Source organism: Asparagus officinalis, chromosome 8 (assembly GCF_001876935.1).
Source record: "Asparagus officinalis chromosome 8, Aspof.V1, whole genome shotgun sequence".
In the NCBI taxonomy this organism is placed as follows: Eukaryota; Viridiplantae; Streptophyta; class Magnoliopsida; order Asparagales; family Asparagaceae; genus Asparagus; species Asparagus officinalis.
The window spans coordinates 105,443,253-105,457,548 of record NC_033801.1 but is presented as its reverse complement, the minus strand read 5'-3'; the positions used below and the strand labels follow the sequence as shown (position 1 = coordinate 105,457,548).

The window sequence follows — 14,296 nt, the reverse complement described above, 5'->3', positions numbered from 1 at the left end:
GCTCGTTAAACTTGATCTACATATTCTATAAAACCCTAACAACCAAGTTTGGGGTGAACCCGTCGTCGTTTGACCATTCATCCACATCGTATCAATTTTAACGGTTTTGAATTAATAGAAACTTTTCACATGGCTCGGATGGAGGGTCAAACGACACGGGATTCACCCCAAACTTGGTGTGTTGGGGTTTAGAATATGTAGATCAAGTTCAACGCAGCGGATCATGCCAGTAATGTCGCTCCATTCATGTGATTTAGAGACGTCAAGGGAAAATCGCCTCCTATGACAAAGATACCCATCAATCTCTCTCTCTCTCTCTTCATCTCTCTCTAATATATATATATATATATATATATATATATATATATATAATATATATATATATATATATATATATATATAATATATATATATATAATTAATCAATCATCTCTTTTTGAAAGTTGATAGCTTACAAACTAGCAATAATTTTTTTTAAACAAAAACCAGTAACTTAGAGAGGTTCTGCTGGACAAACAATAAAATACACCAACAATAATCAAATCCATACGAATCTCATCAAACATGAGATAACTGGATGCTATGTCAGTGAAGTTGCTCGTGAACTAATTATAGAGCAATACATCATGTCGTTGGATACCAATCAAATTCTCTCGTGGAGACATTTGTTCTGCATAATTCTACAAGTCAAAGGGCTAAAGATTTGTTAAATGCAGACTTGCTGTGAGCTACAGACAAATGATAATTTAACCTCGTATAGTTACAAACATTGGGTCATAGGCAACCAAATTAGATTTAGAACGAGGAAACCCTTACATTCACCAAGCAACAGATTGGATAGGTCAGGTGAAGACAAGAACAATAGTTAGATCAACATATATGTGGTTTACTCAAAGAAAATCCCATATATCGTAGCTTAAAACTTCAATTACAGAAAAGCTTGTGATGATTAATCCGCTTCAAACTTGCTGCAAGAGTGTTGAAATAATCTTGTTTAACAAAACAACCATATAAGGGTCTACATTTAGAATCTTATACAAGGCTATCACTACAACAGACAGGTCTTTTAGCGACCAAATTTTTTGCGAGAAATTAATTTTCCTCAACAAATATCAGTTTCGACGAGGAAAATATTGTTTCCTCGGTAAATATCAGTAGGTCTTCTACGAGGAATATATTTTCCTCACAGTAGACCACCTTCTACGATGAAAATTTTAGTTCCTCACTAAAGATGATCATGATTTGGTCTACTAACTAGTTATTTTATTGGTGAGGAAATATGAGATTTTGGCGATGAACTTTTTTATCGCGAAATGCACATTTAACGAGGAAATAATCATTTCATCGATGTTCTTTTGGCGGAAAATAGAGGAAAACCCGCCAAATGTAACAGCGACAAAGTATGATTTCCTCGCTGAAGATCCATAATCTGCGAGGAACCATTTCCTCATCAAAAAAATCAATTAGTGAGGAAATAATAGTTTCCTCATTATTAGTTTGGCGGGGGAAAAAAACCCGCCAATTTCAATGGTGACAAATTTAAGGTTTCCTCGCTAAAAGTTTTTGCTTTTACGAGGAACCATTTCCCCGTTAAAAAGAACCTATTAGCGAGGAAATTATAGTTTCCTCACTATTAATTTGGCAGAAAAATTTACAACGCCCGTCATATTTATTGACGATAAATTAAAGGTTTCCTCGCTAAATTTTTTGTTTTACGAGGAACTGTTTCCTCGTTAAAAAAACCAATTAGCGAGGAAATAATAGTTTCCTCATTATTAGTTTGGCAAAAAAATGTACAAAACCCGCCAATTTTAATAACAACAAATTTAAGGCTTCATCGCTAAAAGTTTTTGTTTTACAAGGAACCGTTTGTCGTAAAAAAGAACCTATTAGCGATGAAATTATAGTTTCCTCATTATTAATTTGGCAGAAAAATGTGCAACACCCACCAAATTCATTGATGACATATTGAAGGTTTCCTCACTAAATTTTTTTGTTTTACGAGCAATCCTTTCCTCGTTAAAAGAATCAATTAGCGAGGAGATAATAGTTTTCTCATTATTAGTTTGGCGAAAAAATATGCAAAACCCGCCAAATTCAATGACGATAAATTTAAGGCTTCCTCACTAAAAGATTTTGTTTTACGAGAAATCATTTCTTTGTTAAAAAAACCAATCAATGAGGAAATAATAATATCCTCATTATTCGTTGGCGAATATTTTGGTGGGAATTTGGGTAAAAAATAGGCGGGGTTACTCAAAGAAAAGAACGGGCCTCTAATATCAATGGACTAACAAATGTCCATATATAAGTCAACAATCATGGGCCATGCTAGTAGAAATCTCAACACCCTAGATGGAACATCCTAGACGATGTATTCCGTCAAGGATGCTAGGTGCCAAGGACTGGGATCCTCTACTAACGAAAACTTCCTAATATATCCTAATAATGAGATCCTGACCTTTTATTTTCATCATGGCCTTTCATTTTGCCACTCATCCTTGTGGGCCCCCCTCCTTAGTAAATGATCTCAATTTAGGGTTTGTTTGTTTGCACCGAAGTAATTGTGAAGTAGCTGAAGTAAAAGAAGTAAAAGCTACTTCTGCTACTTCCAAGCAAAAAAGTGTGTTTGGTTTTCTGAAAAACTTACTTCCAATACTTTCCTAAATGCTTATGTGGCGCCTACGTGTCATCCTTACTTCCAAAATATTTTTCCAATCCTCAATACTCAGAAGTAGCTCGGAAGTAGTTGAAATGCATATTAATTAGGACATAAATAATTTTTTTTATTAATATTTCTTTTATTAGTTACTTCAAACAACTTTTCATTGATAAAATTACTTCCTAGTAATATTTCCAAATGTTATCCAAACAAAAAAAATAAATGAAGAGAAAGAAGTTCTACTTCTATTACTTCTAAAAATATATGAAACAAACAAAAAATGCGATTTCCACTACTTCCTACTTCATAGCTTTGAAAGTTACTTTATAACCTACTTCTTAATTCTAATACTTGATTACTTTCATTATCGAAACGGGCCCTTAGGTGCCAAAAGGCTCGTCTCCAAAACACCGTCAATTCCGTCTAAGATAACATCCCTGTTCTATTTTCGTTTGGGCGGGTTCGCAAATTTTCCAAACCCCGCTTCTAAAACGTTTCCCCCAAATTTTCAAAAGGCTCGTCAACAATGCTCTTCTTCATCTCAAACCCCAAATTCTCAAACCCTAGAACCTGAATCCAATGATCTGAGATAGTTCGGCGGCGACGGCAACGATGAACTCCGCTCCGCCTTCTTCGAGATCCGGCTCTTCTTATCTGAGATAGTTCGGCGGCGACGGCAACGATGAACTCCGCTCCGCCTTCTTCGAGATCCGGCTCTTCTACGTCCGTATCTCCCCGCGCTCGATCGACACCGTTCCTTCATCCCTAACCCTAACTCATCTCCGCCGTCCAATTGGAGTCTGCCTCGAGATCAACGGCTCAAAGATCCCTTCCTCCGATTAAACCTCTATCCTCCTCCGTCGTGATCGGATCGACTGCGAGACGTTGGAAGTGACCAACGTCAGCACCGACAGCGTCAAGCTCACTGGCCCCGTCGATTTCGAGGTGATTGATGATCGAGGGAACCTAATCCTTTGTGGATCGCTGGAGAAGATGGAGGCGTGGTGGAGCAACGGGAGTATTGGATCCAATAAGGATCCGAAAACAGGGTGGAGCATGGACTGTTATTTGGCGGGTCGATTATTAATGGATCGGGTTTATTACAGCCGAAGTTGGGGATTGTGAATCCGTTGATTGAGGTAACAAACTTACCTGTAGATGTAGATAGGTGCTTGTTCAATTTTGATATCATCTCTTTCTCAGCAGCAATTTTTTGTGTGCATGTGTTTACATGAACATATTTTCCACTTCAATTTGTCTCTTTTTGTTGCTTTTATGTTGAATCAGCAGCTTTCTTGCTAGTTCTTTAGTGCAATAGTTGTATATTCACATTTTGTGCAATTTGGCAATATGTCGCAGGATAGGGTACCTGCATTTTCACCTGAAAAAATAAGAACTTTCATACAAAACGAGTTGGGTGAGCCTATAGATGTATTGTTCAAACAATTTGAAGATCGCCCTATAGCTGCGGCTAGTCTTGGTCAGGTGTTTGCATTGGAGCATCATATTCACCTATTTCCTATAATAACAACATAACAGTACAATTTTTTGTTTTGTACAATTGCAAGTGGTTTTCTCTGTCATTAGGTATGCACTTGTCTTGATTGCTATGTGCAACGTATGAGATCTCATTGGAAGATATATACCTCTAATAGAATGTCTTAAGGATAAAATCAAGGAAAGGCCTGATGGCTGTAATTCTTTCTCGTTTCTCACTAATTCCGGCATTCTACCTTACTGCAAAATATGGAGACCAAGGTTGGATGATACTGTTGACATCTTTCTTAAATGGTCACCTTACAGTCTGTGTTATGACTGAAGCACCCACAGGTTACAAGGTCAGTGAACTAAATTCTAATAATGCATATCAATAGTTAGTTGAAAGTTGAAACTATGTTTATTGATTGTGACTATGAAGAGAAGTTCTGGTTTTTTGTTGTACAGGGACCTGAGCAGAATGCACTTGGAAATCTGCTTGTCACTTTTCTTCTTGCTGGTATATTCTCAGGAGTTGTACTTGACTGGCTGTGGCTCATTGATAAAGGCTGGTGATGATGATGTAGTGGCTTAAATATTTCAAATTTCTGAGCATTAAAAAAAGTATTTCTCATTTTTGTAGTTTAAAGGGTTATTTTCAGTAGCTCCTTTTACTTGTATTCAGGTGAGTAGTTCCTCAATTGAATATACACTGAAAGATGGTTTTTAATGGGATTGAACCATCATTCATACTTCTGTTTCACTTGTATTTTCTCTTAAACTTTGAAATCATAGTTTGCAAATGGAGTTTGTTTAGAATATCTAAACTCTCATTTCCCCCCTTGAATGTCTAAACTCTCATTTTCTTTGGAATCAGGAATATGATATTGCCTTATTTTATGCATTTCACTCATAATTATCTAAACTCTCATTTTCTTTGGAATCAGGAATATGATATTGCCTTATTTTATGCATTTCACTCATAATTTGCAAATGGAGTTTGTTTAGCTTGTACAGGAATATGATATTGCCTTATTTTATGCATTTCACTCATAATTTGCAAATGGAGTTTGTTTAGCTTGTAATTTGCACCCCATCTAATTTGGCATTATGGTTATTATCTAAGGGATGTTTTAGTTTGACATATGATAGAAACTCTTGCTATTATAAATTAGTCATCTTATTAATTACTTTAGTATGATTTCTAGGTCTTGTTTCCTCTATTAGAATTACTTTAGTATGATTTCTAGGTCTTGTTTCCTCTATTAGAAAGTTATAGTTTTGTTTTTAGTTGTATAAGTAATACTACCACTATTTGATTTGTTTTTAGTTGTATAAGTAATACTACCACTATTTGATAATGATTAGAATCCGTGTATTGCATGTATTGCATAGAATCACTTATTGTATTGTTTAGTCATCTTGATATTCAAATAGATGAATGTTACATTCTTTTGTATTTTGACCATTCTAATTGTTTGATAATAAATAGTGAGAAGATGTACCATAACAAAGCGCCTACCGTTCAGAGGTCTACTTCTGGTAAGTAGTGCATATTTCTCTTATAATTCATGATTCATTCACTTGGTTGATTAGAATATGCAATCTTCATTTTACTGCTACAATATTTAAGTACCGTTAGTTTTTACTTATTTAACAAGTGTGTGTTAATAGGTACAAAACATACTCGTATGCAAACTTCTAATCAAGCATGCCAAAATTCTGTAGCAAATGGACTGAATTCTAGTAGTACTGGTGTCACCACGAAATGAACTACTACTGGTAAGTGGTGTTGAATTGAGCTGAATTCAGTTGAATTGAGCTGAATTGAATTATTTTCCTCTAAAAGGTGTAGAGAAGTTGAATTGAATTTCATTTTCATCAATTACAAATTAGAAGGGTATACCTAAATTACAAACTCGAATGACAGGGATTAGAGTTAGTGCACGTCTTCAACAACAAAGTGCTAATGATCAGCCAGTGGTAAACACAAAAAAAGAAAAGGATGAGACTCGGGAGCAAAGGAAAAATGGGTAAGTAACGTGTCATTGATGTATGCTTTTATAATATTTTAAGAATATATGTGAAATTGACATTACTGTTCTAAAGAGGATTATGTTGATTAGGTTGTAATTGAGAAGTTGCATATTTTTTTACTTATAGGATCAAATGATAAAGATGAGAGCAGATACCACTCAACCTGATGGAACTCGAACAATGACAGATGAGGAAATATGTGCAAAAGTTCTCAAAGTCAAATCAGGCTACATTAAGGGTTGTGGTTTTGGCCCTAGACCACCACTATTAAGGTTCTCTCCTTCTTCGATGAGTGAAATGTCTGAAAAGAATAAAGAGTTGAAAGAACATCTTCAAGAGACCCAACAACTTGTAGGAACTCAACAACAAAATATCGATGCGCGAGGTAATCCAAAGATTGGAGGAGCAAGCCAAAAAGTTTAAGGAGTTTATGGCTAATTTTTTCAGGCAACATCCATCAGCTTAGTACTCTTAGTGAACTTAAACTTGGAGAAATATTTCTTTGATCGTGTTGTATTTGTTATTGCTTTAGACTAGCATTGTTACTTATGGTAGAAACTTGTTTGCTTTATTTATTTTAATTGTTTTGATGTACTGTGGTGACAATTGATGACAATTATTTATATTTTGAGCTTTTTTATTGTAATAGTATTATTATTGATAAAATAAAATTTTCTCATTATAAGTTTTCTTGCTATATATTTAGGTCGATGGGAGTAAATTTCCTCGAAATAGACAATACAACTTAAGGTGACGAAAATATGTTTCCTCGCAATAGGTTTCATATTTACGTCGTCAAAAGTATATATCCTCATTATAGAGTATATAACTTACGTCGTCAAAAACATATTTCCTCGCTATAGCGATATAACCTACAATGACGAAAGTAATATTCCTCGATATAGACCATATAACCTATATCGACAAATGTAAATTTCCTTGTAATTGAATTTCTTTGGCGAGGAATATGGGGTACAACGTACAATGACAAATTTAAATTTTCCTGTCTTTGAGTCCCTTTACCGAGGAACTGTTTTCATGGGAAAAAGATACATATAATGAAGAAAATCAATTTCCTCGTTAAATATTTATCTTTGGTGAGGAACAGTTTCCTCGCTGAAAGATACTTACAACGACGAAAATTGTTTTTTTAGAACTTTTATTATATATAAATTAAATATTATTCACGTATCATTGGTGAGGAAACTGTAGTTTAGCGATAAAAAATGTATGAGATTAGGCGAAGAAAAATATCGAGGCTAAAGAGTAACAACGAGAAATGAATATATTCATCGCAAAAAGGATTTCGCGAGAAATTATGATATTCCTCACAGAAACTTTTCTTGACCACCCTACCGCGAGGAAATGGTGACCAAAGTTTTTCCTCGCCAACACACTACGACGAGGAAATCTTGACTTTCAACGACAAACTTGTTCCTCGCGGATTAGCTTTTCTGTTGTAGTGTATAAAGATGATGCAGAGAAAATTAACTTTTCCCCAACACAATACTGATACAATAAATCATAATAATACTTTGAGTATATAGTTTAAAATAAATCATAATTATAGTGCAATTATTACAGATGTACTGCATAGCATGACTATGCTTATTACGCTGGTGTCCTGATGGTTAATTTTAACATACTGAACTACGACAAAGATATCTTCATCTTAGATATATGTTCATATCAAAAACCAATATTAGCAAATCCTAGAGGACAATGTCCAGAGTACATACTCTTACAAAAGAAGACCTCTGGTTAATTGTAATTAAAAATAATTATCATTAATTAATTACAACTTAATGAACAACAATTAAATGAATGCAATAAATGCAGTAATTAACAGTAATTAAAGCAATTAATTACAGCAATTAATTAAATTAACAAAAATACTTAATTACAAATTTTGGATGAACAGTAACCAGAAAAAAATTCCAATTTTTTTTATTTCGGATTTAATACTAAAAATATTATTAATCTTCTAGATTGTTGGAAAAATATCAAATAAAAGTTATGGCATGTAAAATAAATCTGAATAAAATAAATAATTAAATATGGCCTAACGAGAGCAGTCGTGTAATCACTACCCTAGAAGATTGAAGACCCGCCTATCGCCCTGGCGCAGATAATCCTCTCCCCCCTAGCGGTAAAAGCCCCCGGAAATAGCCGACCTCTGTACTCGGGCGAGAGTACAGAGCTTCAGCTCAGATGAAGAAGATTGCCCGTTAAAATAACAAAATTTTAAGAGGAGAAAAATAATTTCTTTGAAACCAGAGGAGAGGAGAAAGTTTTATTTCATGTGTGTTAGAATATGAATAAGGGGTGTAAATATATAGGGTTAAGGGGGAGAGAGTTTATTTTATTTTCCAATGTGGGACTAAACACAAAGGCAAAATTGTATTTTCTTCAACAAAAAATTCAACATGCACTTCATTATTTGCTCACATTTTGACACAGATGCATTTAAGTACTTGAAAAGAAGGTTGTGCACTAGTGAAATTAAAAAAGGTCAAAAACACATTATATAAACCGAAATACCTAAGAACTGGGTATGAGACTACAACTCAACCATTCCACAATAATATACAAGATAAATATGAAATAAAAATATGCAAATGCCATATGAAGTGTTTCATGAACTAATATATCATGCGGTTAACATTTGATCACTGTGTATATAAATATACATATATAGATTAAAAATAAATGTGAACTGTGCACATCATATTCATACTTGTATACCAATGAATAGTATTATCTAAAACTATCTCACAAAAGTTGATACATAAGCATGTCCCAAATTATTATTATTGTTTTTTTTTACATTTTCTTGTTGAAGAGAAAGCAAAAACAAGAAAGAAAGAAAAGAATAAGCAAATAAAAATAAGGGTTTATATGGAAATCACCTTTAAAATGGGGCTGTAATACAGGAACCATATTTATTGTTTAATTTATACACAAACCATCTTAAAAGTATATTTTATTTTAATCAACCACCAAAAATCATTTTCTGTTGACTTTTTTATCAAAATTCCTTTAATACCCATATTTTTACTGTTGCCCCCCCACCCCCACCCCCCCTTCCTCCTCCTCCTCCTCCTCCTCCTCTTGTTCTCCCCTCTCCTTAGGGCTCCCCCACCCCCTCCTTCTTGTTCTCCCCTCTCCATCTCCCTCCTCTTCTACCTCTAGATTTAGGACTCTTTCTCGCTCTCCCCTCTCCCTCTTGTTCTTCCATCTCCCTCTTCTTCTACCACTATATTTAGGGCACGATTACAAGAGGGAGAGGAGGGAGAGGAGGGAGAGAGAGTAGGGGTGGACGTGGTTTGGGCCAGTTTAGGCCCGTAACCTGGCCCATTGGGTTCAAGGCAAGGTCGGGTCGGACCTATTTTCTTGATCCCGGGTTTGGGATTGGACCTAGTCCGACTCACGACTAGCCTAAGGGCAGGTCGGGTCCGGCCTAACCCACGGGTCGTGGATTGACCCATGGGTTCTTTAACTTTTTTTTAATTTTTATTTTTTATTTCTAAACTATATTAACTCTATATTAGTATCTATTAAATTGTATTTAAATTATTTTTTCTATCTTACTCTTTATTTAAAATTATATATATACACACATTGTACAAAGATAAACATCACACAGAAAAATATCACAAACACAAAGATATACATAGTTCGGACTTTAAAGAAAGACCTACGTCCACAGGAAGCTAATTACTTTCCTTTAGTTTAAATTTAAATTATAAATACTAGAGAAAATAAGAAAAAATATTAAATAAAAACTAAAAACTAATAATTAAATTTCCGGGTTAGGTCGGGCTGGGCCAGGCCCAGTCGACGGTGGACCGGGTCAAGGTGGATCGAGCCTATTTCTCTAGTCCCTGATTTGGGGCTGGAATCAGCCTAACCCAAGACCTGCATATATCACGAGCCGGGCTAGGCCCGACACACTACGAGTCGGGCTGGGGTCAGGCCATAACTGTAGCAGTGAAATTGCCTATAGGTCTCGCTCAGCGTTAGGAAAAGATGACGAACGTTACTATTTGGTTCACAGAAGATTGATTGGTGTCGGTGAACGTTTGAAGTGAATCGACGAACTACGTAAAATAACGGAATTTCAGAATGACGAAGACACAAACTGATCGGGAACCTCGTGTCGTTCAAAAATGGCGAAATACCCTTCGTGTCTCATTTATTCCACAGATTATCTAATCATTGGAGCTTATAGAACTCCTCGTCGGCTTTCCAACGCACTTTGAATCGCTCAAATCCGAGAAATCTGAGTTCGGATGAAGAAGTTACGGCGGAAACGGACAAACGTGCATGATAGAGCGTCTCAGCCTGAGTTGAGACACCCTGAGGTGTCTCGGTTCACGCCGAGACACCCAAGGGTGTCTCGGTTCACGCCGAGACACCCAAGGGTGTCTCGTCCTGAGCCGAGACACCCAAAGGTATCTCAGACTTTGTGGAGTTGTTTTGACCATAATTCGTTTTGAATATGAAGATATCCAAAACATGAAAGTTGTAGATCTTTTTGTCAGCTTTCCAACCCATCTGGAATCAGGTTATTTGGAGGTCTTATAAGAAAGTTATGACCAAAATAGCCGAGACACTCACAAGTGTCTCGGACCTGGCTGAGACACCCAAAGGTGTCTTGGACTTTGTGGAGCTGTTTTGACCATGATTAGTTTTGAATCTGAAGAAACTCAAAACATAAAAATTGTAAATCTTTTTGTCAGCTTTCCAACCCATCTATAATCAGGTCATTTGGAGGTCATATGAGTAAGTTATGACCAAAATAGCCGAGATACTCACAAGTGTCTCGGACCTGGCCGAGACACCCAAAGGTGTCTCGAACCTTGTGGAGCTGTTTTGACCATGATTCGTTTTGAATCTGAAGAAACTCAAAACATGAAAGTTGTAAATATTTTTGTCATCTTTCCAACCCATCTGGAATCAGGTCATTTGGAGTCATATGAGGAAGTTATGACCAAAATTGCCGAGACACTCACAAGTGTCTCGGACCTGGCCGAGACACCCAAAGGTATCTCGGACATTGTAGAGCTATTTTCACTATAATCCGATTTGAATATGAAGAATCTTAAAAGATAAAAGTTGTAGATCTTTTCGTTATCTTTCCAACACAACTTGAATCACCTCATTCCGAGGTCGGATGAAAGAATTAGAGCCAAAATACTAAAGAGGGTACAAACTGTCTCGCACATGTGCGAGACACCCCGAACTGTCTCGCACTTGGGACGTGTTTTTGACGGTTCTCGATCAGTTTTAACCGCCCGGATCTCCTGGAAGCCTATAAATACAGCCCCTGGAGCCTCAGATTTCAGAGCTGGAATTCTCGTGCCTCGGCGAAGCCCTGCCGGATTGAAGACTTAAAGTGCACAGATTTCAGAGAGGAGGAGGAGTTAGATCTGCAGCCCGGTTCGTTCCTTAGGATTATCCCATTGCGATAATCTTAAGAAGAGTGATTATCTCGCTTCGCCGAGATAAGAGCTACGGTTTCTCGATCCCTTCGCGGATAGACGAAACTCTATCCAAATATTGATCATTCGGTGATCCACGGAATAACGCGTCCCCGTCACAGGCCAAGATCCCACGCAAGCAGCGGGCGATAAACACCCGTTGCGTTTGTTTGAAGAGAATTGTATTTTTTTTTTTTGTGTAAAAGTCTTATAAAAAGACTGATTTTTTTGTGTTCGTTGTAAACGTCTGAAGTATGTAATGAATCCCACAATGAAACAATCAATTTTCCCCGCAAACAATAACGGGCTGGGCTAGGTCAACCTACAAGTCGATCTGGCTCGCACCCAACCCTTAGAGAGAGAGAGAGGAGGAGGGGGGAAGAGAGAAGGAACCAACACTAAGCATAAGGGTATTTAAAAAATTTTGATAAAAAAGTCAACATGAAATGGGTTTTGGTGGTTAATTGAAACGAAATATACTTTTAAGGTGGTCCCTATAGAAATTAAACAATAAAGGTGGTTCTTGTATTATACTCCTATATTAAAGATGGTTTCCATGTAAAAATCCTAAAAAAACAAAAACAAAAAGCAAATGAACAAAATCGAAACAGACATGTACTGATGCGGCATAAACATGTAACAAAAATATTATAAGTGTACAACTGTGTCAAGTTATAGTATAAAGATATCGATCCACAAGGAAGGTGTTTTGTAGGAGAAAATATAAAATCGGTTCTTATGTTGTGTGTGTGACAAATAGGACTGATGAGTGAATGTGATTGTGGAGAGATAGAGAGAATGAAAATGATTGTATAAATGAATATATTTGAGAGTGGAAGGGATAATATAAATGTGATCAATAAGGTAAGAAGGAAAAATCAAGAACAAATAAAAATCAAGAATGTAAAGATAGCGGATTCAATTAAAGATATGGGTTATCTATAATTGAATCCACTTCTTAGAAAAATATGATTCCCTAGAGGGTTCTAGCCTAAAAGTGAATAAAAAAAAAAAATCAACAAAAAGAAAAACTAAACCCAAGAGGGTTCTAGCCTCAAGGTGAATAGTACAAGAAATTAAAATCTATTCTAGCCTCAAGGTGAATAGTACAAGAAATTAAAATCTAACTATAAAATAAATTGTAAAATCTAAACTATAAAATAAATTATAAGAATTAAATATAAGAAAATAAATCTACTCTATAAGCATGAAATAAATCTAATCTATAACCATGAAATAAATCTAAGGCAAGAGGGTTCTAGCCTCTTGGCTATTTAAACAAGAAAATAAAATCTAATTACAAGTATAAAAATAAATCTAAACTAATAAGCATTAAAAGAAAAATAAGAAAAACAAACCTTCAAATTAATCTCCATCTTCATCTTCATCTTCATCATCCAACAAAGAGAAGAAGAAAAAATTTTAAAGTGGTGAAAAAATTATTTTATTAATTATAGCAAAAGTTATAAATTTGAAAGGCCTTCTCAATTAAGAGTGGCACTCATCTCCAAATGGAGTTACAAAAATTTTTACACCTCTAACCCCTCACTCTCAACCTATATTTATAGTAAACATCAGTGAATGAGAGCCCTTGGATCAAACTTGAGCCCCAAGAATGCAATTTCGACCGTTGATGAATTCTGGATGACTTCGCATCGATACAAACATCGATGCCCGCATCGATGCTAGCATAGATGCTAACATTGATGCTCTAATAAAAATTTTGACTTCACGGTTAGCTTTGTCTCGTCGAGATAGGCGATTTTCATATATTATATGTTAAATTCCGCCTTCCGGATTGGGAGATATCGTCGTTTCTTTGCGGCCAACTATCTTGAATACATTTTTTTCATATTTAATTTTTTTTATTTTCTCCGGCTTCTAGAGGCTACTCAGCTTAATTTTGGGCTTAGGCTTTTTGGCTCTTGCTTGTGTTCTTCATTTAATTCATGGGTTTTTATTGAGATAAGAGATCTTGGGCTTTATTCTTCATTAACCTACAATTAAAGATAAAAACAATTATTAATAGCATATTTATTCATATAAAATAGATAATAATGGTATAAAATTATAATAAAATATGATTATCGAATACCCCCACACCTAAACTTTTGCTAGTCCTCTAGCAAAGAAAAAAAAAAGAAAACCTAACTCACTTTCGCAGGAATCACGGTTGTATTTAGCACATACAACAAGTTTTTAAACCCCTAGGTTACCCTAGTGGACGAGTTATAGTCTCGTGAGGATTTACAGTGAATATACCCACAAAATTCGGTCTACTTGCCAAATTAAAGAAGTCAGTAAATAACTAAATTTACTTGATAACTTTAGACAATCTAATTGAAGCTAGTTATCACTCAAGAAAACGTTTTTATAAATAAGTTTAATGTAAATTTCCTAAAAAATCTTCTCATTATAGCAATACAAAACCAAGTCAAACTTAGAAATTTAATTTAAAAGTTTTGAAAAGAACATGCTAACTCTTTGTTTAAAATAATATTCAAGTTGCTTGATCTAAAATATTTTCCAAAACCATATATACAAATATAACTATATATATAAAACATTTATTTTTATTATTATATTTTTTATATATTATTTTTTTAACTCTTTCTTCCTTGGTGATTTTTTTCTACTT

At 35.2% G+C, this 14,296-nt stretch overlaps 1 protein-coding gene and 1 long non-coding RNA gene across 2 annotated transcripts; both read left to right on the top strand.

Annotated features, from left to right (window-relative positions):
• LOC109819792 (equilibrative nucleotide transporter 6-like) lies at positions 4,169-4,932 on the top strand. The gene is made up of 2 exons (XM_020385705.1): positions 4,169-4,500; positions 4,607-4,932. The coding sequence occupies exons 1-2, from the start codon at positions 4,351-4,353 to the stop codon at positions 4,712-4,714; spliced, it is 258 nt and encodes an 85-aa protein (XP_020241294.1). The 5' UTR covers positions 4,169-4,350; the 3' UTR covers positions 4,715-4,932.
• LOC109819793 lies at positions 5,518-6,813 on the top strand. The gene is made up of 4 exons (XR_002241634.1): positions 5,518-5,680; positions 5,813-5,920; positions 6,069-6,171; positions 6,302-6,813. It is a non-coding gene; the product is annotated as an uncharacterized LOC109819793 (long non-coding RNA).

What these genes read in the sequence shown, in the direction of transcription:
- LOC109819792 (XM_020385705.1), top strand. Translation starts at nt 4,351, where the DNA reads ATGGCTGTAATTCTTTCTCGTTTCTCACTAATTCCGGCATTCTACCTT. An exon ending in AAGCACCCACAGGTTACAAG is followed by an intron (nt 4,501 to 4,606) that starts GTCAGTGAACTA and finishes TTTGTTGTACAG; the next exon opens with GGACCTGAGCAGAATGCACT.